Source organism: Homarus americanus, unplaced genomic scaffold (genome assembly GCF_018991925.1).
Source record: "Homarus americanus isolate GMGI-L3 unplaced genomic scaffold, GMGI_Hamer_2.0 scaffold55556, whole genome shotgun sequence".
Taxonomy (NCBI): Eukaryota; Metazoa; Arthropoda; class Malacostraca; order Decapoda; family Nephropidae; genus Homarus; species Homarus americanus.
The window spans coordinates 12,399-37,129 of NW_024739788.1; the positions used below are offsets into that span (position 1 = coordinate 12,399).

Consider the following 24,731-nt stretch of genomic DNA (forward strand, 5'->3'; position numbering starts at 1 on the left):
CATAAGATTCTCTGATCACTGTACCTGTCGTGTGTATATGTCACGGGAGGATACGAGGTGTATTAAGTTCATACCGACGCATACAAGATATTTCCTTTCAAGTATAGTTTCTGGGTCACTTCCAACACCTCACATAGTTCTGATACATTTATCCTTTTTCCAGATCATTGTTCTCATGTATTTTCATATGATATCTGTGGAAGCTATGTTCGCTACACGCTCACAGACGTAAATACAGTAGTATGACCTTCAAACCCTGATCCACACTTAGTCCTACAGTACACTAGTCCGGCTCAACTGGACTTTAACATTCATCTTATGGATACCCTGAGTTCTCCTTAATGCTATGAATACATACAATTAATATGATATAACTGTACCTGAGTACAATACAACACATGGTCTAGTAACATTGAGTAGGTGAGTTGTCCTTTATCAATGTTTCCCGTTTTCTGAGGTTCTACAAGCGCGGTGGATTTGAATGTTATATAGCGTAATATGAATTAAATGGGGTTTTTAGGAATGACAATAATGTGCGCAGTACACCAGGGAGTGCCAGAGTGTCTCAGGGAGTGCCAGTGTCTCCCAGGGAGTGCCAGAATGTTCCAGCATATAGGTTATCCCACAGCAGAAGGGCGGTAGTCTACCAAGGCATGGTGGACCAACAAGTAATCCAACCTTCCTCATCACCATGGAACTCGCCATTATTCCTAGTTCCCAAGGATAGAAAATGGAGACCGGTCATTGATTTTCGACGAGTCAACCAGGCAACTGTACCAGACAGGTTCTCAATGCCTGTTCTAACTCACTACAGTCTCTATGTAAAGACAACGCCGTCTTCAATAACCTAGATTTACTTAGCGGGTACATTCGTTAACCGAAACCATTGTTTCAATGGGTTTTTGGGTAATTGGTTCCAGCTCACCGAAAATTACATACAAACTAAAAATGGGGAGCTGGTGGTAGAGCGGTACCGTTCTTGCCTTGCAAGCAAGATGCCACGGGATCGATTCCCTGGCTGGCAGAAGTTGTTTGGACACTCTTCCTCATCCCCTTGGTCCCTGTTCACCTAGCAACAAAGTAGGTACCTGCTGTAAATCGTTAGTTGCGAATTCGTATTCAGGGACAAGCTGTTGGAGCTTCCAATAACTTGCTTAGACATAAACCATTGACTCTTCAGGCTTCTATGCCCTCGACTCTTCAGGCTTCTACGCCCTTAACTCATGAGACATAAGGCAAGCATGAACTTAGCATGCTTCTCTGTTGGGCGCTGTAAACACTTCTGCGCTTCACCTTACACAAGGATGTAGGGGAGTGCTCAATAAATGAAAAAATAAATAAATAAAATAAATAAATAAATGCATTAAAGTACACTTACTTTGAGGTGTGCGTGTAGAAGGCTCCTAGTTGATGATGATGGGAATTAGAATGAGGGTGCAGGAGAAGAGAAGGCATTGGGGTGGAAGAGAAGTCACCCATGCCGCCATTTCACCCATCAAATTTTAGTTCACAGTGTAATTCAAGATTATTTTCTTTAAATCAACACTGCACTGCATAAAATATTGTCAATATGTAAAATAAACTTCAAAATGACCAATAATTTGACTGGAAACACAGAAAAAAAAGCATTTATGTTGAAGAGTCAAACAAGATGTTCCTTCCTCTGAGCTGGTAAACAAACTGATACCTACCTTGGTGTGTTAAGTGGCTGTTTGGCGCGCAAGAAACTAGTTTCCTGTACTTTAATTATGTTCAATATAATTGTTAAAATGACTAAAAAATTTAATATAAAACTTTTAAATTATTGAATAGTACAACCTTCTTGATATTTACTAAAATGGTAATGAATTTAAGCCCTAGAACCGATTACTGTATTGGCGGACTAATACTACAGCTGGTGAGCAACCAACTGAAAGCGAAAACATGTTTGGAAAAATTCGTAAGGAATTCGTTAACCGAAATTATTTCGTTAACCAAAGTGAAGAATCTTATGGAAGGTAATTCATTAACCGAAATTTTGCTAATCGTGGCGTTCGTTAACCGAGGGATCACTGAATATATGTTTTGGAATGATGTGAATCCTCCAAGGTTAAATCGAGAGTTCATTACTGCATATCAGATTCCATTACATGGAGAGTATACTGTATTTGCTTAGTCACTCTTCATAAATTGGACATTGTGAACAGTAGGCATATTGTGACACTCGGTAGTATTAAGAATGAAACACCATTACTACAAAGTAATGGTGAAATGTCCGTTTTGCAGTCTGTCTCAGTCTCAATTATGATGTTCCGAAACACTTCCATTTAATGCATATGTCAGTGTTATTGTAATCATCAGCATGATTCATACGTTAATACTCTATAGATTAATGGATTTTTTTATATTAAAGTATCTAGTTTGCCATACAGGACAACTCCCTCCCCCATTCCTACTCCCATCTCTAGCCGTTTCTGATATGGTGAACAGACGTACCAATGTATGATGATGCACTGGGGATCATATCAAGCATTTCGTCTAGCGTTTCAAATTGCAATTGCGAAAAATCCAACAATGCTTTTTGGGGAACTGTAAAACACATACATATGTAAACAACAACAAAATTGATCAATGCTACTGCTGTGGCAGCAAAAATAGGCAATTAAAAAAAAATTGTTAACTTTCCCTAAAGTATTTTATTAGCCGATCCATACAGGTGTTCAAAACCCTAGAGAAAACAAAAGTACACTGGCAGCTGGCTTGGGCTGGGGGACTTTAGTTAGTTTCTATAAGATCTCTTACATTTTGACATTTCAAAGTTGCAATTATGAATAACATTTCAAAAAATATCAAAAGCATTATACAGAAACTGGAGGATGATAAGTTTATGAGTTAATGGAATTTATCAGAAACCTAGAATAATGTATATTTATAATAAAATTTTGACGAACTGTGAGCTGTAAGTTATTAGTTATGGATGGAAATTGTTAATGGTGACTGCCTGCCTTATCCACAAATAAAACATTGAGTAAGGGTAAACATTTCAGACTTTACCTTGGTATGTTACTACTCTTTCAGAAACAGTTGGGCTTTGTATATCAATCAATTCATTCAACAAGTCTAAATTCACCTATGTTAGATATGATAACAAAGCAAATAATTAACAGTCAATTTTTTATGAGAATCACTGTTTAGGCAGCCAATCACCCTTCAGATCCAATAACCCATACTTAGTCATCTTGACAGGATGCCTTGAATTAATGGCATATTATGTATGCAAGTTCCAGAGTTTAGTTATTAGCACAGGCATTGTGGATTGTTCTTTGTTACCAATAAAATATACAAGTGAATTAGAATTATGGCAACTTGTTTCACACAATTCACAATGCCCCTACTGTTCTGCAACCATAAGGACTCCCCTGACTCGAGAGCTCAAACCTTAACTGGAGGCTTCACCTAAACTGGAAGTGCGAACTGAGGTAATGTGCAGACACTTGGTTGTCAAGACGAGCCAATAATTTTCCTAGTCTATCATTTCCTCGCGCAAATACTTATACCCTGTTCACAAGAACAGGAACATAAAAATACCCAATAAGGCACAGATAAGATGCTACAGTTTGGCAAAAATTAACCACACTGGGGGCTAACAGTATCAAAAACAACAGGTAACACTGTAATCCTGAATCAGGCAACAATGTCAACCCATCATCATCTGAATGACACCAATGTCAAGCTGTCATCAGCTGAGCCAGACAGGACTGCCATCAGCTTTTCCTGCCAACACGGCTATCAATTGTTTGGGCTCAAATCTGCTGAACATTAAATCTGCAGCCTGTTTGGCTCTCCTTTTTTTTATCAAGCACAAAAAAATTCATAAAATACAGATCTAGGAGAGTCTCGGGCATCTACGACCCAAAGGCAGCAGTTAAACAATCAGGAGGGACTTGGCCATCGTCTTATAAAGCTCTATACCACCGGCTTCAACACTTCCACCTCTTGTATCTTGGCATTGCACGATTACAATTTCCTCCGGCCTCGAGTTTCACGTAACACGTACCTGTTGTTCTGACCGTTTCCCATTACACCACTTAAATTCCTTAAATAAACTTACCCTGACTTGCAATGAGTACCACCTAACAGAAACAAACAAGAGAATAACAGCAGTCATCACAGTATCAGAGGAAATATACCAGGATTATCAGAAACATGCACTCGCCTCACATTATTCACTACAATGGGTGGGCCAAGCTGGACTCTTCTCTTCACTAATATGACTTTCAGATATAAAAATCTTATCTCAACCACTCAAAACTTGTTCCTTGAAATACATGAAGAGTAGCCAGAGGGGTGCCCTACCCACCCCTGCCCCTCTAAGCATAGTGTTTCTCCACAAGCAAAATTAATTAATAAATAATATGTATATTTGCTCATGACAAGATTCTTATAAAACTTGTTACAATTTTCACCTTGTAAACAAACAAAATATAGTTTTATAGACTCGTAAGTTATAACTACCAACTTGCAACTTGAAATACAGTATGTGAAGTAATATTTATGAATTAAGATTTTCATCTTTCAAACAAAATGTTTATAGACTCTGTTATAAATATTTTTTGTGACCCAAAATTCAAGTAAATCCAACGCCCTACAATCTTCTGGTTGGCAGACTCATTATGTATTTCAAACACACAAAAGCCTAAAAAATTTGTTGAAACTGGTTTGATTAAAATTTCTCGAGGTACTTCTTTGCTCTGAGTATAAGGGCAAGACTGCATCATCTGTGAAACAAGTTTATCCTATGACGTTGGCCGAGAACAATTACCATTTTGACAAAGAGATCCTATAAACCTTGTAGTGCGCACCTCCATGATCCCGTCCCCTCCCCTCCCCCTCATCAGTCTCCCTCTCCCCGGTCCCAAGCACCCACACAATGTGCCACCTTGTAAAAATGTTACCCAGGATTAGATGCTGGTAATAATAGTCAAAATTTTTTATTACAATAATAGAACAGAAAAGCCTGATTGTCAGGCAACAATGTAGAACCACACTACGTTGGCGGTTCAAGAATGACTTGCGTCTCAACAAGGGAACGTGAGAGCTGTGCAGCACCTGGAGGTATTTCCATACTAAATATGTTTCCTAGGGCAGTGCTCCTCATGTAATGAGTTCTTACCCCAGGGTGGTACTCCTTCACTGCCATGCCCTGTGTCCAATATTTACATATAGTCATCCAGGTCAATGTCATTGAATTCTTCTTCCAGGTCTGCTAGCTGTTGTAAGTCAACCTTGTAGCGCAAGATCCCTGCCAAAGAATAGCAAAATTAACAATAATCCTCACAATGGCATGTGGGAAGTGATACAAACATGTCTTATATAAAAAGTGTTTAACATTATGATGTGCCACAAATGTTAAGAATAATTTTTTAACAGTGAGATATACAGTAAAAACCCTGAGTACCAAACCACCTGAGTAATGACATGTTTCAATAATGTCACAAATCAGGGAAAAAAAATTATATATACAGTATATATAAAAAAAAAATCTTATGGGTCGTTGTTGTGGAGCGAAACGCCGTGGAAAGTGTGGTCCAGCCAGCATCACAAGACAGCCGCTACACTCATCTATGTATTGGTATTACTTAGTGCTAGTATTCCTGTTCTCTCGTGACATATAAATAACACATACTGTGAAAACATTGCCCAAACAATTATGTTCAGTTAAGGTTGGCTTAATTCCAGCATCACCTAAAGGATGGCTCAAGGGCAGAAGGAACTATTTATTCTACATAAAATATGTATTACAGTATTGTACTTTATGATGTGGTATGTATTATTTTCATTGTTTACTATAGCAATTTTTACTCATTTTTAGATTACGTAAATTGTAGAATAACGAGGGATTTGAATCTATTCCCTTTTACTCCTAGCCTTTAAGAAATACTAGGTATAATCCTCGACATAATTTGCAGCAGGACAAGATTAACGAGTCTTTGCCATGACCACCACAACTGACACTATGAACAATGTTGCCAACTGAAACTGAATTCCTGCCAGTTACCAACTCCTATGAAGATAAAATAATATACTGTATACCAGTACTAATAAATGTGAAGAATAAATAAAACCAATACTGATAAATACAAAAATAATGTACTGGCATTTGGCTGCTTGACAACGAAATTTGTCAATCATTTCACTACACACTGGAGACAACTCACAACAGCCAAAATCCTCACTCCCCACAGCATGGACTTTTTAACACATGAAGACAGTTTATTCCCATTTATGTCTTTGACGTTTGTTTTCATATTCTGTATATAAGATTGTGTGAAAGTAATAGTAAAAAAATAATAATATATATATATTTACCCAAAATTACGAATTTAAAAATACAGGCATACCTCGGATTACGGAAGGGTTCCGTTCCTGAAAATATTTTTGCATCGCGAAATTACCTATTGTGGGAAGCTGCCTCTACCTATCCCCTAGCAACAGTGCCCAGCTGGGATGCTGCCTCAACCTTTCACCTAGCAACAGAGCCCAGCTGGGATTCTACCTATCACCTAGCAACAGTGTCCTCCCTGCTCTAGCGTGCAAAGAAATGTTTATTCCGATTATGGGCTTGACCTTGGGATAATTATTTCTTAAACCTCTTTTTTTTCTTTTTTTTGCACAATATGTATGTGGGATTGTGTGTGCATGTAACTGTGTAAAAAAGATTATGCAAGTTATGTATTGTATATCTACCCAAAATTACGAGGTGAGAATAACCATAACAACCTCACATCTCCGCCTGGTAGCAAGAAGACTTGGGAGATGTGGCTAGTGACGAGTCGGCAACAATGTCGCAAATGAAAAGGAAGATATCTGTAAATCTTCATTTGTATCATGTATTTGTAATATTTGAAGTGGCATGTATAGTGAATGACAGTCTGCTCTTCATGCAGCAAAATGTATGATTTTTAACCCCCAAAAATACTGTGAGCATATTATTCGACCCCTTACTTTTTGCATAAAAATTTTGTAATAAAGACTTGAACTGTACTTGCATATACACGGTATACTGTACACATCCACATCATACACTTTATCTCACACTGCCAAGGCCATCCATGCCACATACACAGCTATAACAGGACTCGGGTGATTAAGCTTAAATAAGCCAATTTGTGTTAGTGTAATATGCTGGCTAATGCTTTAAACAGTTGTGCCTCCTTGCTGATATGAACATCTGAATAACAGATTCCGTCTGAGTAATGACGTCACTGTGGCTTAATTAATCTGGTACACCGGGTTTTTACTATACAAGTAGTGTTTAATTAAAATATTATGTCCTGAACAAGATGGAAATTTTCTTGTTTAAAGATTTTTTCACAATTATGATGAACCAAACCAAGGATTTCATTATAACTCTACACAGTTACATCAGAGTTTTCAGTTGAACTGACCACCTGCTAAACTGAGCAATATAACCAGTGTCTATCTGGACAAGTTCACACAGTCTCCAGAAAGTAATCTTCAACTGTCTGTTTTGTATGAAGATTTACCATAAGTAAGCTATGGATGGGCCCCATGATCCCCTCTCTCCCTAAATTTTCTTTGGATCTTCTGCCAAACACTTAATGAAAACCCTAATGATGAGTTACATATTAAGTCAAGTATAGTGTTTCCACGCTAACCTGGCCCATAAGCCACACCCCTCTTCTACAGCAATAGCCGATTGGTTCATAAAATATTCAAACTGTGTACACAATTGGTAAGCATACCTGTTCTTATCTAAAATAATGTTAAATATCTGAGCTATCAAAATGCAGATGATTTCAAGGCATTAACACTTCACAGAGGATGTTTGAAAAGTGAAAATATTTATCATAAAAGGTCAATATAAATATGCGTTTATATAAGCGCAGTCTGGGGGGGAGGTAAATAGCTCAACTAATTGGCTATTTGTAGCTATAGACGAGGAGCGGGGCTCATGGGCTGGCTTAGCATGGAAAGGGTATAGTTAGTAGAGCACACTGACTACAGTATACATGTATATGGTGATCAAATGGACACACTAATGAGTTAGTCAAGTTCTTAGTCAATATAGCAATGACTGCATGGTAATCAAGAACAATACTCTACAGACTACATTTTCTTTGTGTCAGATTTACCTCACATGAGAACATAACATCAAGATAATGTTGTACACTATAGTATTATTATTGTCATCACCAATGTTTTACAGCCATTTTACATGCTTGGATGAGTTAATCACCATTACCCGAAGGCAGCTTTTAAAAAATTATTAAACAACTAAGTATTTGAGTTTTCCATCCCTTATTAACTGACAAAACATTTGTTATTTATATGAAACACAAGAAACAGTGTATACATTAAATTTACTGGCCAGGTAAATACAGAATATATATACAGTGGTTTCTCGGTTAACGAACACAATTCGTTCCAGAAGGTCGTTCGTTAACTGAATCCATTGTTTCAATGGTATATATATATATATATATATATATATATATATATATATATAAACACAATAATGCCACCTGTAAAAAAGCTATTTAATAAAAAATTCTTACAGTACAAACCAATTTGTTTTTAATATACTGTACATGCAACTTTTCATACAAAGTATCTAATGTAATATCACAGCAAACCTCAAACAATTTAGTTCATCTCAGTAAACACTTTGGTAACACATTAGATAATGCTAACCCTTAAGGTCAGGGGCCACCCTCTTTTCCAAGCCAGGTAACAAAACAAGTTACTGAACACAGGTTATACTTCCCACAGTGATAAAGGGTTAAATTATTAGACAGGATGTCACAAGGTGGAGAAAAACTTACCTTAAAAACTATTAAAAAAACTAACATAAATGGGGAGGTTTAACACATGAGAAGTAAATTCACTCAACCATTTCACTGACTGACCCGAAAAAATTGAGGTAAACATTTAAATGTAATCATCGAGGTTTACATCAAGTTCGCTCAGTTCTTCCATGTCATCCAAACCTTGTAGGTCCACCTTGTAGCGGAGGATGCCTAATAGTACAAGTATAACAAATGTTAAACATGCTGAAATATTTGAGGGAGAAAAGCACAATTATAATACAGCTGCCTCTCAAATTACTTGGCTTAAATTTATACGTTTTTGGCACATCGCTGGCATTGTATTCATACAGCGATATCCCGGTTAGCCGGAATAACCGGTGCAGAATGGTTCTGGGAATGGGAGATTTCCGGGTATGGAGATGAATTTCTCATCCAGGAAAAATTGCACATCCCCGGAATATTTCTCTCAAAGCTGGAAAAAAATCCCTCATCCCCGGAATTTTCCTGGTAATGTTAAAATGTTATCGGAAGTTCCAGAAACTGTTAGCCGGAAACCCTCAAACCCAGAACTCTCCAATAGCCGGAATTGAAGTTTTCACGGAAAATCGTTCCCAAAGCTGGAATTTTCCAGGTTTGGGAAAGATTTTCTGAAGGGCACATTTTCCGGAAAATTCTAAGAAGATTTTCCCGACAATCAGAAAATTCTGGGGATAGAGTTTTTCCGGGTTTGAAATAAAAATCGGGTGCATTTTCCAGAAATTCTGAGAAAAGCTTTCCGGGACCCAGAAAATTCCGCGGATGGGGGAATTTCTCCAGGTTCGAGAGACGATGTAATGAACAATTTCTGAAATTCCCAGCGTTGAGAGAGTCATCTCGTTACCCGGAAATCTCTCATTCCAGTTAGTGCTCTGCACCAATTGTTCCAGTTAACGGATATATATATATATATATATATATATATATATATATATATATATATATATATATATATATATATATATATATATATATATATATATATATATATATATATATATATATATATATATATATATATATATATATATATATATATATATATATATATATATATATATATATATATATATATATATATATATATACACAGGTTGACAATCCTTTATCCAGGACGATGGTTCTACAAAAGAAACTGAAGAAAATAAGACCCTGGTTGTAGCTGTAGTAAAATTAATGTAAAAAAATTAATAAATGTTTTAAGTTATGTTATTTCATGTGAACAAATGGAACAATAGAAATAGTTAACCACTAATAGTAAAGAAATAAAGTGAGGTGGATTGGAAATGCCAACATATACGTGGGCACTCAAGGAAACGTAGCGTCATTATATTATTAAGAATATGTAAAAAAGATTCATTATTGTTTCTTACTGAATATGTATTAAATTGAATTCATCTTTATATATACGAAATGAACAATACAATTCATTAATGCTACGTAGATTATTAAAACACACAAGAGGAGACGAGACGGCATTGTTGTTGTCAGTATTTACACCCGTGACGATGGTTCTACATATGAAACTGTGACTATTTATACTAGTGATGCTGTCGTCACAAGCCCAGCAGCCTTTGTGTGCATGGCGTGTTTTCCTTTTACAATACATATCAGGATTTTGTGATTATTTATATGAAATTTTTTTATTCTATTTTGTTTCATAAATACCTAGAAAATAATGGCATAAATTGAATTGGGTCCTAAATTAACCAGGGTCTTAAATATGAATCGTCGTTAGTAGAACCGTCGTTATTGGAGGATTTCTTGTACTGTACTTTGTATGTACTTTTTAATTTATATTCATAAGGTTCATTGCAGAAATATTAATGTGTTTGCTTAAGGGGTGCTGCCACGTTCCCGCTAGGGTGTTACCATAATATACGGAATATGTACAGTCGGGGTCAAATGTCTTGAACGCTTGACAGTATTTGGCATGTAAGTACCTGAAGATCTTAGGTATTAAGGAGAGTTTTATCCCATTTTGTGGTTCAGGCATAATATGTGATGACAAGTAGTGTTATTAGTATATCCCAATCATATATATACTGTATATATATAACTCAGAAGTAGATGCCAGATACTGTATTGCTAAGTGTTCAAGATTTTGGACCCCAACTGTACCTCACTACCATTCTGAAATCCAAAAAATTCCAAATTCCAAAACACATCTGGCCCCAAGGGTTTCAGATAAGGGATTGTGGACCTGTATTACAAAATTTTTTAAAGCAAGGGGCAGTCTTGCCAAAAATAAGAGCTCTCCAACCACTAGGACACATCACTGAAATGCAGTGACTAAACACCTTGCTACTATGACTGACTTAAGGCAACATAAAGCCCACCACAAACTTGGCTGTGGTCTGACAGAACTCTGCCTATTCATCGGAAAACAAAGGCGATTCCCCGAATTAAAAACAATTAAAAAAATTAAAAAATAAAATTAATAAATAAATACATTAATGTTACCAAGTTATGTAGTATGCAAAAAAAAAAGTTGCAAGGTTATGTAGGCATCTAACTCATAGTGACTCAATGGGAGTAATGATATATTACAGAGCATACCTTTATATCCCCCCCCCATGGGGGTACATTACCTTGAGCAAGGAATGCGCCTTGAGACAAGCACCAGTGACAAAAATCCACTGTGGTACAGAAGGGTAAATCACTTTTATGAGAAATAAGGATAGATCACTATGAAAACAACCTAACTGCTGCCTCTGAGCCCAGTTATTTCTCAAGGTGCACCTGAGTAACCTCCTGATATATATATTTTTGGGGGGACTTATATAAGTAAGTCGCCTCCATACAAGATGAAATTCAAAAGGCAACAAAATGTATCAAACATATTAAGAAACAGAAGAGCTGCTAAATCAAATGAAAGACCAAAACTTAACACAAAAACTGCATAATTATATTTTTAAATAAAATTATGAAAGAAATATTGACTTTTTTAAATAACTACAAGATGTACAATCTCCCTTTCTCTGAGTCGTGCAAAATGTTCCTTACCTCCAATTCCACCAAACCCTCGTACATATTGAGAGCCTTCTTGTGAGCGGTCTGTGATAATCTCCAAGGTTGCACCAAAGCTTTTGTAATTATTTGCCAACCACTCAAGTAATGGCATAGAGTCTACTAACTCCAATTCTACTCCAGTCTGAAAAAAGAAAAAAGTATAGTACTGTATATGTCTACTCTATTATTTACAAAGTTGTCCTTCTAAAGTTGTGTTGGGTGAATGAGTGAATGAAGGGGTAATGAACCTGAAAAGGGAAATAATAAGTGTGGCATGCAATTCTTGTGTAAAAGTGGCAATAACTATTTTTATTAAAAAATAAAAGCAAAACCGTTCAAAATTCAAACTACATTAATGATGATGCCTCATTTTAAAGTTATTGTGCATTTAACAATTGATTAGTTTGAGAATAAATACTTAAAGAGTAACTCCATAAGGTGAGCTTACAGCTTTGTCAGTAAAGTGAGTCTTGTCTTTTTCTTGTTCAGGAGTTAAGTGTAAAATAGTCTCTTCTCCAGACTGGTGGTTTTTCAACACATATCTGTAATAAAGGAAAGACTTAACAAGTGTATAATGAAGGAAGACAAAAATTATAAAAATAAATTTTTTTTTGTCCACTTTATTTCAAATTTCAAGCAAAACACAACAAGCACAAACCTCCATTTCGTCTAAGCTTTCAAATTTGTCTTTCCATTTTCCCTAACACTGTTTTGCATTCTATTTCAACTTATAAAGTAAAGACAACCAAAATATAATCACCCGCTTCAATGATCATTCAGCAAATTCCTATTTAAGACTAATAGAAGAATGAGTAAAAACACTTTCATGTAGGAAAAATACAGGGATTGCTCTAAGTGGTATGGACATTATGCAAGAACAGGGGAGACTGGTAAAAAGTGGATAATACAGAGGTAAATGCCAAGAGGGAGACAAAGAAGAGTGAAAGAAGTTCTGTATTAGAAGTTAAAGGAACGCACACTCGCTCCCAAATCTATCTTTACGATTTTGTGAGACAATATAATAAATAACGGTTGCCCCTCGTGTAACGTGGATGGCCGGCCCAAGGACCACCTAGGAGTGAATTTGTTTAAGGCGTAGAAGCCGTCGCCAACACAACAACCACACGCTAAGTTAACGAGCTGAGTGACCCAGTGTCAAGGAATAGTCCGAGAAGACCGGACAACTCGACAACTGCACTGGCTAACCATTACCCCGGAACACGCTCCGCAAATCGATTAACGTCCAGGTTCCCAATTACTGCTGGGTAGACAGAGGCAAATGGCATAAAGAAACTTGCCCACAGTTTCACCCTGCACGGGGATCGAACCTGGATCCACTCACTTGCGAGGCGAGCATGCTGACCGTCACACCACAGGTCACCACAAGACAATATGACAATGGACATAAGATTTTGACAACCCTACAGAGACAACAAGAGTAGCAGTGTTCATTTCAAAATTCATCAGACTCCACCCTAAAGATACTTCATGGAGTGAGTGTACATTCAGGATGCAGCAATATACATGAATAACAAGATAACTTAACTCCAAGTGGTTATAGGGGGTTTGGCAGTACAGGGATGGCCATAAACAAAGGGTGAAAGCGTATTTGCTCATGATTCTTGTCACTGTGCAGCACAGCATGAAAAAGCTTGAATGCACACCCAAACACACACACACACAAAAAGAGCGGGTTAAGGGGAAGAGAGCCACACCACCCCCCCTTCATTCACAGCCTCTTCAATTCTCTTAGGGCCTCCTACTTGCACACTAAACAAAACCTCTTACAGTGTACAGTATTATTCTCACCAGTAGAATGACTAGCATCTCAAACACCACTCACTCTACCATCATGCTGTACTTTAAAAAATTACCATAATATTCTGCCATTCAATGAGGAACAAATAAGTCACAAAATATGAAGTAACACTCCCATTCTTCCACTGCTTTCACTGTCTTAGGCTTTACCAATGTAGGAGTGACTCACCTGACAAGATCAAGGTTTTCCCAGCAAATGAGGATTTCAACGGCTCCACATTCAAGGGCTTTCAGCGTGTCCACAACACCAAAGCAGTACTTCCCCGTGTCTTGACTTATCTCTTCAAAGTACTTGGCTGTAAAAGGAGATATGACTATATATACTGCATTTATCACACAAATTAAGAAGATGGCCTTTTTATAAGTTGACCTATGAACCTTAAAATATATCCCCAGAGCTATGAGTCACCTTGTCTATGGAGTACAAAATATGAACCTTAAATTCTCAATAAATTTCAGAGTGAAACACATCAAAGTTGATGTAGATGAATGATATTTGGTGTAAATTGCCATCATTTTGAATCCTTTGGTTCAGTATTTACATTCTATAAATACTAAAAGTTATAAAAAGTTTGAACCCATTTAATCATAAAAGTCACCGTTGTGTTTTGTTCTTTTAGCTAAAGGTGCAATGAGAGTTAAGTCTAGCATTTAATTGGTTCTGAGGGTAAGGAGAGTTACTTTGAACCAGACCCATCAGTAAGTGACCTGCTCCAAATTAGTTCATCAATACGCTGTATTACATGTTATCATATAACTGTACAGTTCTTTATTATCAGTACAGTAGGGTCTCTGAATATGTGAGATGTATGTATGTATGTATGTATGTATGTATGTATGTGTATGTTCCACCAAGGTGTTATTGTTACTTGCCGCTGAAAAGATCATTTTAGTGAAAACTTCAAGTAATGAATAGAGTACATTGATGACTCTTGATATACTATGAGCTTTGTTCAACTACTTCTTGTAATGTTCATTTGAAACCGATTCCCCCCTTGTATTCTGATAATGGAATGGATACTCCCATCACAATGGTTTTCTTCTTCTCGTGAGCAGAATATTAAAGCATCTGTTTTGATACTCTACTGTATAAAGACAGCTGTAGTGAAGATAGCATTTGTTAACAACAACAATAATGACAATATGAACACTAGGATATACGATGAGTTCTTCACTTTGTCCACGTGAAGTAAATAATTAAGAGAATCATTAGCATTTAGAGGAATGTAAAGATAAAGTAAAGAAGTTGGATTCTGAGGTGAAAATATTTGGAAAATCCTTAATTCCTTACAACTCCAAAATGCTAAAAAAAAAAAAAACGACCACCACCAATAAAACAGAAAAAATATTTACCAATAAGTTTTTTCTCCTGGATGAATTTGACATTAGCAAGAGATTCTGCTGCTAGTTCGATAGCTTGGTTAAAGCCATTCTCACCTCCATATGATACATCAACAAGTTTTATTACTTTCCCCTGTAATCTCTGAAAAGAAAGATTTTAGGATACTGAAAAATTAATAATTTCTACAAGAACCTAAATTATAAGAAACAAAGCTTGATATACAGAGCAGAAATATATTAAATTCCCAGTTACACAATCAAAAAAATATCTTTAAAAATTTTTTTGCAAGACAATATGCCACAATGGACCAAAGATTTTGACAGCCCTACCAAGACAACTGGAGTTGCAGTATTCATTTAAGATTCATTGTACCAATCCAGAAAGATATTTCTTTGATTATCTGCACCATTATATGAAAATGACAGCTTTACAGTTTTATAGAAACAGCAACATATGTGCTACTGAGAAGAGAAACTCAGCAATGTACGTATTTAACATTTTTCAGCAAGACGACAACAAACAACAACAGTAAGAAGACCTCAGCTGGAGAAAATGGAAACGATGCTCAATGTGAATTGAGGACTACAAAAGAAAATGGCACATGTCAAGTGGCTGTGTGTCCCTGCTGATGGTGATTATTAAAAATACAGTAAATACTCCCCCCTCCCCATCTTCTTTTGAGTATGAATAGTGTGAGGGGTTAGAGGTAAAACAAAGATCAAGAATGTTAGTAAGTTGATCGTGTCAATCTGGAAAAAGAGACGGGTGGGGTTGTATGTGTGTGTGTGTGTGTGTGTGTGTGTGTGTGTGTGTGTGTGTGCGCACGCGCTTGGGGTTAACCGTGCAAATGAACCGCCCCTCAAGCACAGAACCTTCTACAATGGCAGCAGAATATGAACAAAGCGATCCAAGCAGATATGTGTGGCACATGGGGATGCATTGGAGTATGATGCAATCTCTAATGACACTTATGAACCTTATTATTTCACATATATATCCTGCCCATCTCTTTCTTGATCTTCTGTATTGAAAGGTATGAAAAAAATATTAATTTAAAATACATCCCCAATCATTAGCATGCATGAACAGGCACCTGAAAAACCCAAGATATGCTTCAATTGCATATACAGTACTATACAGCTTAAGCCTAGGACAAGACAGCATCAACAAAATTTCTTGCACAGTATCACAATTCTGTCTGTCTGGTATTTTCTGATTCTTAAAAATACTGCAAAAAATAAATTTTCAATATCTGTTATCACAGCATGTCACATGTTATTTTTGACCTGACCTGTATATATATACATATATATATATATATATATATATATATATATATATATATATATATATATATATATATATATATATATATATATATATATATATATATATATATATATATATATATATATATATATATATATATATATATATATATATATATATATATATATATATATATATATATATATATATATCAAAGTTTTATCCTCATCAATGGAAAATCATAGAGAATCACTGAAAAATGTCAAACCTATTAGTCTACAAGTCACTGAGAAATTACAATAGGCATTTACATAAATATTACATTCAAATGCAACACAATCTTTTCTTACTTGACTACAAATATCTAAACAAAAATTAATAGTGAAATAAATGAATATGATAACAAGGGCCATGGACACATACCTTTCATCAACTATATGCAAGAATTTATTTCCTTACTGCCAGTACATAAAGTATTACATGACTGAGCCAACTTACTGGGTCAAACATATCTGACTGGGATAATTCAGTTTTGAAGTCCGCTGAACCCGCTAGAACTAATCCAGCTATGTTGGGTTTATCGTTGGAGATAAATAGTTGCACTGCTGTCTCTGCTACCTGTTAGGAGTTATAAATTAGACATTAGCGTTTGTTTGAGTATCTCTGTTTAACGCTTGCTGTCTTAGTCAGGGCAAGATGGCATGTATTATCTTCCTCAAACAATTTTCTTACCTACTATGTGAAGCTGTATGTCAAGTATTGCTTTTTATTTCTAATAAAACAAATTCACCTTGCCAGTACAATCAGGTGACTACAGTCTACATCAAGAGTGTGAAAGGTGGGAAGCTGAAAAGTGTACATTGTCTGCTGCCCATGAGCACAAAAAACGATTTATTTTTACTTTGATAATTTTTCATGTGAAGGTTTTTCGAGACTCCTGGAATACTGGTATCCAAACAAATAGGCCCAAATTCAGAATACTGGTTTGAAACCACATGAAGGTTTAAACCAAGGATAGAGCAAAGATTGTTGGTATTCAGAACACTGGCTTGAACCAACACAAATTTTCAAACCAGTTGCGAGATCGGATTTGTTGATCCTCGCGTTAATCCAGACTGGAGGCAGGTTTAAAAGTCGATCTGTCATTCAAAATAGCAAGTCAACATGAATTTTGACAGAGCGCGCGCTTTTGGCGATATCGTCAAATGGAGAAATTTTGAGAAGACTGATAGTAGATAAGCAGAATCCTAAAAAATTTATGATGACACACAATTCAGACAACGATATAGGCTCAGCAAGGGAGATTTCCTCGATATTTTCCGTAATATGGAGCATCTGCTTGACAGACCTGTTGGCTATGGTTCACCTCTACCTCCCAATCATCAGCTGATGATTGCTTTGAGATTCTTCGCAAAAAATAGTTTCCAGGTAAGAAAGATTCTGATCACTGAATGAGTTTTGGTAATGTGTTACGTTTAGAGTCTATGAAGATCAAGCGGGTAAATTTAAAGAAAAAATTACGCTTTATTTTGAGTGTTTTTCTTTAGGAAACTATTTTGATGTATTTTCAATATAATTGAATCAATGCCGAGTGCATTTTGATTTTAATGTATTAATAAACTTAAGTCTTTCCTTAATCAGGGGAAATTTGGGGTTAAAAGAACAGAAAGAAACCTTACCTAACCAAACCTCGCCAGGTTACTTTGCCCTGCATTGATTCATCTTGCTTTGGTTATGAATAATGACACCTGTCCCAGATTATATCTAAAATTTGTGTAATTGTCTTCCTCTATGAATTTCTTTGTTAACATATAGCAGCACAGCCACATTGTAACACAGTACCATAAATCATTATAATTTGATTGTAACTATAGTAACAACGTTAACTTATGATGTGCAAGGAGAGATTTCTCCTCTGTAAAAATTCTTTGAGTCATAATTGCTGCCATAATCTTGTAAACATTATTCTCAATGGTGACTGGCTGTCATAAAGGTGTTAATGAAAAGTGATTGGCTGGAATTTCAGTGTTTGAATCCTTGCTCATAATCTAAGTAAATGCAACAGATTATCCGATCCGAGGTTGAAGCCGATGTTCTGAATATAGGTAATCCACTACAGGAAATCTCAGATCAAGGAATCCTGATTCACACGCCTGAGCTCAGCTCAAACCACCATTCTGAATTTGGGCCATAAGGCCTGAAAAACTGGTATCCAAACACATAAGGCTCAACTGTATATAATTATTCCTTCCAACACCTTTAAACAATGTTCTACAAAACTATTACCTCATTTTTCATGGTACAGTACACTGTAATGCAGAAAGGCAAAACTTGAAAAAACATACACCACCCTCATTCAGTCATCCATTCATTCCTGTTGATGTAACCAAGGTCAGCACTCCCTTTTAAAATTACAAATACTATCACAGTACTTCCATTTATTTTATAACTACAAATGATTTCTTGCACTTTTAATATTGCATTCAGGCGTCAATGATAATATCGTCCAATTGGCACCGACGCCTCAAAGTGCCATTGAAGAGAAAAAATTCATGAAAATCGAGTAATTCCGATTAACGATCGAGATTTTTGCGCATCACTGTGGCAGGCCTCCTCTCTTGTGGTGATCCATAACTAACTGGTTATTTGTTAAGTCCATAGCTCACCAACCATGAGACATGAGTGAAACTAGAAGACCGAGTGAGTGAGCCCTTTAAAAATTATCTTTACCGGTATATCCACACCACACGCTCATGCCATTCATTGTGCAGCAATATCAGCCTGCCTGTAAAGTGTTTATAAGTGTTCACAAAACATTCACATATTTATATTTGATGATTTTTCCCTTACGATAAACTTATGAGCTATCTGTAAAAGTAATGAGAAGTGATGGAATGTTTAATAAGTATCAATATAAGTGTTCACTTTACAATATTTCACTTCTTCAAACTTGCAAGCAGCACATGTGTGAACTCCATAATACAGTATAGTCTCGGTTTACGCGGTCAATTAAACCTGTGGAGGTCCACGTAAAACGAGAAACGCGTAAACGAAATAACAGAACATATGGGATTAATTGAAATAGAGACTGGGCCGACCCCCAGACTACCCTTTTTCCAACAATACGTACGTTGTAGTAAAAATAACATCTTAATTTTATGATGCTATGCACACACAATTAATATTTAAGAGAAATATCAATAATATTAGGTTTTTTAATACTTACGTTAGTAGAAAAGATGGCTGGGCACACAGGGATGGGGGGGGTTGGTTCCGAGGCAGAGGGCAGATTATTGGCCCTCGCCTGTATCACTATCCACCACAGAGGCTTGCAGGGCCTCTTTGTCAAACCCCTCAAAGTCCATATCCTCACTATCACTGACTTGGGCTGGCTGAGGTGGGTGGCGGGTAAAGAACTCGGTAATGTTTTGTTGACTGGGCGACCTAGCGTGCACCCTGCCCACGCCGCTTCCCGCGTCAATGATGGAATGTACCGCGTAACTAATAATTGCGGTCTGGCCAGGTGCCGCGTAAATGACCAACCGCTTAAAGGAAATCCGCGTAAATCGAGACTATACTGTAAATTCCCTTCTGAGGATACAATAAATGCCAGAGCATCTAACATCACACTGAAAGGTAAGATTGTTTTCAAATATAGTTTTATATTGGTATAATACCCTGTATTAGAAAGATGCATAAAGTACAGTATAAATGTAACAATCCGGTGTGTTTAACAGAACAGTACACGAAGTGGGGATGGAACCGTTTTCTCTAAAATCACTTACAGCCAAACCATACAGAATATGCTAACAAAATTCTAAAGCCACCATAACACACCCAAACACTTTTACTGACCATTGTAATAATAAATGAGAAAATTGTATGAATATAATGGCAAAACCTAAAGAGTGAACAACTTTGGAATGAATTCAAGATTTTCTATTTTATTCAATTTAGCAGCCTATTATTAATCTAAACATTTTTTTTTATTTCACCAATATAAGTGTAAAAATGTTTTTTTCTTATTTAACACTTATTGTCCTTACTTGGTTGTTTGTTGGCTGAAACACAAGTTGATTGCATTAAAAACTGTAATGCATGACTTCAAAACATCAAAATTATTTCTTCATTTTTCTTCTTTCACATGAAAGAGCAATCAATTGTATGGTATAATATACTGTAGTTGGTTTTACACAACCACCAAAAAAAAAAAAAGTTGCCAAAATATATATCCCAAGAAAAAATAAATACAGCTGCTCCCCAACTTACGACGGGGTTAGGGACCGACATCCAGGTCTTTAGTCGAAATGGCCGTAAGTCGGAAATGCTTAAATAATACATAGAAAATCTAAAATGGGTCTCTTTTTCTTCTCAGCACCACAAAACTCTCACTTTTAAGTTTGCCAGCCATTTTAAAGTGAATTACAGATGAAAATTTTTTCTGTGTACTGACTTTAGGACTTGAAAATACAGTATTACCCCGCTTTACGCGGTTTCTCTTTCCGCGATTTCTCATTTACGCGGTGCCTCGCCAGAACCGAACTTTCACTTTCCGCGGTGCATCTACTCATATACGCGGGAAGCGGCACGGGCAGGATGCGCACAAGGTCGCCCAGTCATCAAAACATTACCGAGTTCTTCACCCGCCACCCACCACAGCCGGCCTAAGTCAGTGATAGTGAGGATATGGACTTATATGGACTTTGAGGGGTTTGACAAAGAGGCCCAGCAAGCCTATGTGGTGGATAGTGATACAATTGATACAAGTGATACAGGTGAGGGCCAATAATCTGCCCTCTGCCTCGGAACCAACCCCTCATCCCTGTGTGCCCAGCCATCTTTTCTACTAATGTAAGTGTTAAAAAAACTAATATTATTGATATTTCTCTTAATTGTTAATTGTGTGTGCATACCATCATAAAATTAAGATGTAATTTTTACTACAACGTAGGTATTGTGTCTGAAAAAGTGGAGTTTGGGGGTTGGGCCAGTCTCTATTGGAATTAATCCCGTATGTTCTGTTGTTCACTTTACGCAGTTTTCACTTTCCGCGGTACCCCATGGGTTCAATTGACCGCGTAAATCGGGGTACTACTGTACGCAATTTGACCAAATTTTGGTACGACTGATGCAGGTCATAAGTGCTGGTGGACGTAAGTCGAGTAGGTTGTTAGTCGGGGAGGAGCTGTGCAGAATGGCTCTTCCATACAAGGCCACAACTAGCCCATGCATAAGGCAGTGAAGGAGTGTTAAACAATTTACAGAAACTCCAATGCAGATTTAGCATGAACAACAACCAAACCCTTCAGGTCTACAACAACAACGTACCTTTCTAACATAATTGTGACGCTTCTCCATACGTAAACGAGCAAAACGTAAGGCAGATTGGCCACCACGACCTGGAAAAAGAAGAACGTCAGTGACTATTAACCTAGCAGAGAACATACCTGTGTTTTTACTATGAAACCAGCCACCAATCATAATAACCTATTCAACTTTGATGACGGGCCAGTCAAAGTTGATCTTGAAATTAATTTTTCATTCATCTGGTGACATAAATCATGAAAATGCCGTGAATTAAAACTTTAAAAAACCTACGACCATTACATCACTGAAGAGGATTGCATAAAATTTGCTAAACAATTTACACAGCTCCTCCTCCCCAGCCACTGTACATATACTGTACTGTACCTGTGGGCCTTGTAATTTATTTTCAGTAATTAATGAATATTGAATTAGCATCATGTGTTTGCTTGAAAGATAAGCAGTTCTAAAATAAAGATTTCGGTGAATTATATCCTACTGTGTTCTATTGTTTAAGACATATTCAAAATTACATCACAGAACATCTACGATATAATAATACATTTACACTATACAGTACAAGAAAAGTCGTAAGTAGTAGAGCCAATATAAATAGCCCATTCTTTTACAAATCATCATTTTTAATATCCCATTACAGATACAGTACAGAGAATACAGGATTTTCAATTTTTGTTTTTCTAACTTCATTCTCCAAAAGAACAGTATTGCATCTGTCAAACAAACATGCCCCTACAAGTGCAAATAAAGTATCAGTACACTGCTTGAAACTCTAGTCAGTTATTCTCTGGACACATATAAAGTGACAAAAATTTCATAACTATTTTGCTTCATCTAATCAACAGACTTGGGTGGGTGGGATAGAAGTAGAGTATTACCTATATGTAGAGATGGACAGGTATAAAAAAGTGTGGACCCCTGTACATGCAGTCAAGTTATAAAATGCTAAATATTGTTAATAACTCCAACATATACAGATGAATACTGTACTGGCATCGACTTTTGGGAAGTTGCTGATTTGAGACATGGTATTCTCTCCTGTGTAAGAGTCAGTGAAAAGGATATGGGGTGATTCAGTGATCATATACAAACAGGAAAGGAGCAATGATGACAAAGGGATAACAGGTAGAAGAATGGGAAACAAAAGTCAGTGAATACACAAAATGTTAATATACAGTCAGTGAATAGAGCAATCTGTATACAGCAATACCTCCGTAAGCTGGAACCCCTCTCAACTGGAACTCCCTGATAGCCGAAATTGAAATTTTCTCAGAAAATCGTTCCGAGGGGCACATTTTCTGGAAAATTCTGAGAAAAATTTTCCAGTACCCAGAAAATTCTGGAATATTCCAGGGATGGGCGAGTATTTACAGGTTTGAGAGATGATGTACAGCGCAATTTCTGGAATTTCCGAGAACATTTTTCCGATACTCGAAAAATTTCAGGGATGAAGAATTTTTTTCAGCTTTGAAAGATTATGTAATGAGTAATTTCTGGAACTTCAGAGAAAATGTTTACGTTAGGTGCATTGGTACTAATGCTTTCTTTATAATTCATAATCATTTCTGCACTGTATTTTATCAATGTGAACTAAATTTCAGAATAACCAATAATTTTAATGTAAAAATGCAAAATATTCAAGACAGCAACAACTGGATGTTCACTCCACTGTAAACAATGTTAAACTGAGAAGCGTTGGTGGGCACACAAAAACTGTCCCCTGTATTGTATATATTATCAATATGTTAACTAAATTAGAATGACCATAATTTTAATATAAAAAATGCAAAAATATTCAAGAGCACAACTTTCTTGATATTTACTCCACTGGAAACAAATGTAAACATAGAACCAATTACTGTATTGGCGGACTAGCCAATCAGCTGATGAGCACAACAAAGCGTGTTTCTTGAAAGGCTTTATTTAATTGAAGTTTTGTTCGTTAATGGAATTTAAAATCCTTATGGGAGCTAATTCTTGAACCCAAATTTCGTTAATTGGACCGTTCGTTAATTGAGGGGATTGAAATAACTAATAGCACAAGCAACATATGCCATAGCCTAATAGCACCATCTAAATTTAAGAAATATTGCATCTAGTTTTTCCATGTGCCTATTCTGATGCTGATGATGCATACTGTATACTGCAACCAGCTGTAGCTCAGAGCCTATTGATAAAACTGAAAAGCCTTTTCACATTATTTACTGTTTTATGGGTAGTACAGATATGCCTTCATGACCTTAAGTTTGATTTATGCTTTGCCTTATCACCTCTTGCAACTGTCCTGGTGGGTGCCCGTAAGTCTGCACGTCCAAGAAAGGTGATACCGCCTTGCCCTTATGATAATTAATTATTAATGGCACCCAAACTCTGTACCCACACAATATATACGATTAAGTACCTGAAATATCCACATCTGGATATTGTGAAGGACTTTAAGGCCAGAGTTGGCATTCTTAGCTCAATCAGCAGAAAAGAAAGAACAAGAATACTGTACAGTATTAGAGAAAACACATCATTTCCCTCGAGTCTACACAAAATACTGTAATACGAGGAGGAAGCTCGCCCTATCCTGATGCATACAAACCGTGTTTCTTCGGAAGGTCAACGGTGAATTTGTGTAGGACTTCGCGGGTGTTTCCCTGGAGTGTGCCAAACAGTGCACCATTACCATCCATCACAATAAAGCCAAATTTGTTATCATCAGCTAAGAGGGCCGAAAGAGCTTCCGTGTGAAACTGAAAGTAAAACATTGTCAAATTAATTGCAAGTGTCACCACAATCTTCATTACTACACAAGGAAAGTGCACCACAATCTGTGCACAGTACTTCTATGCCATCTCTGAAACAGCTAAATGGATCAACCGAAAATTTATACATTACAGTAAAGCCTCGAATAACGACTGTAATGTGTCCTCCAATATTGCAGTGTGAGGTGAATCATTGTATCGTGAATCATTAATTACCAAAAAAATAAAGCAATAATAATGAGATGGGTTCCCAAGTGTGACCTTTTAATATCCTTTGTGTATGGATTTTACCCTCTTTCCCCCAAAACAACAAAATTAATGAAAAATGCAAACTATATTCTTTAAAAATGTTTATGAATGCACCTTATACAA

At 36.5% G+C, this 24,731-nt stretch overlaps 1 protein-coding gene across 2 annotated transcripts in view; it reads right to left on the reverse strand.

Moving 5' to 3' along the window:
* Window positions 1-2,655: 2,655 nt before the first annotated feature.
* The window catches only part of LOC121874979 (eukaryotic peptide chain release factor subunit 1), a 37,100-nt gene continuing 15,024 nt past the window's right edge, over window positions 2,656-24,731 (reverse strand). Inside the window, exons 5-13 of one of the 2 annotated variants that reach the window (XM_042379326.1) lie at window positions 24,197-24,347; window positions 21,616-21,686; window positions 16,786-16,905; window positions 15,030-15,159; window positions 13,846-13,972; window positions 12,307-12,400; window positions 11,853-12,000; window positions 8,910-9,020; window positions 2,656-5,281 (exon numbers count right to left, since the gene is read on the reverse strand). In XM_042379326.1, the coding sequence (XP_042235260.1) occupies window positions 8,932-9,020; window positions 11,853-12,000; window positions 12,307-12,400; window positions 13,846-13,972; window positions 15,030-15,159; window positions 16,786-16,905; window positions 21,616-21,686; window positions 24,197-24,347 (930 nt within the window). In that variant the 3' untranslated portion in view covers window positions 2,656-5,281; window positions 8,910-8,931. The remainder of the gene's footprint in view (window positions 5,282-8,909; window positions 9,021-11,852; window positions 12,001-12,306; window positions 12,401-13,845; window positions 13,973-15,029; window positions 15,160-16,785; window positions 16,906-21,615; window positions 21,687-24,196; window positions 24,348-24,731) is intronic. The other variant, XM_042379327.1, reaches the window with a different exon arrangement.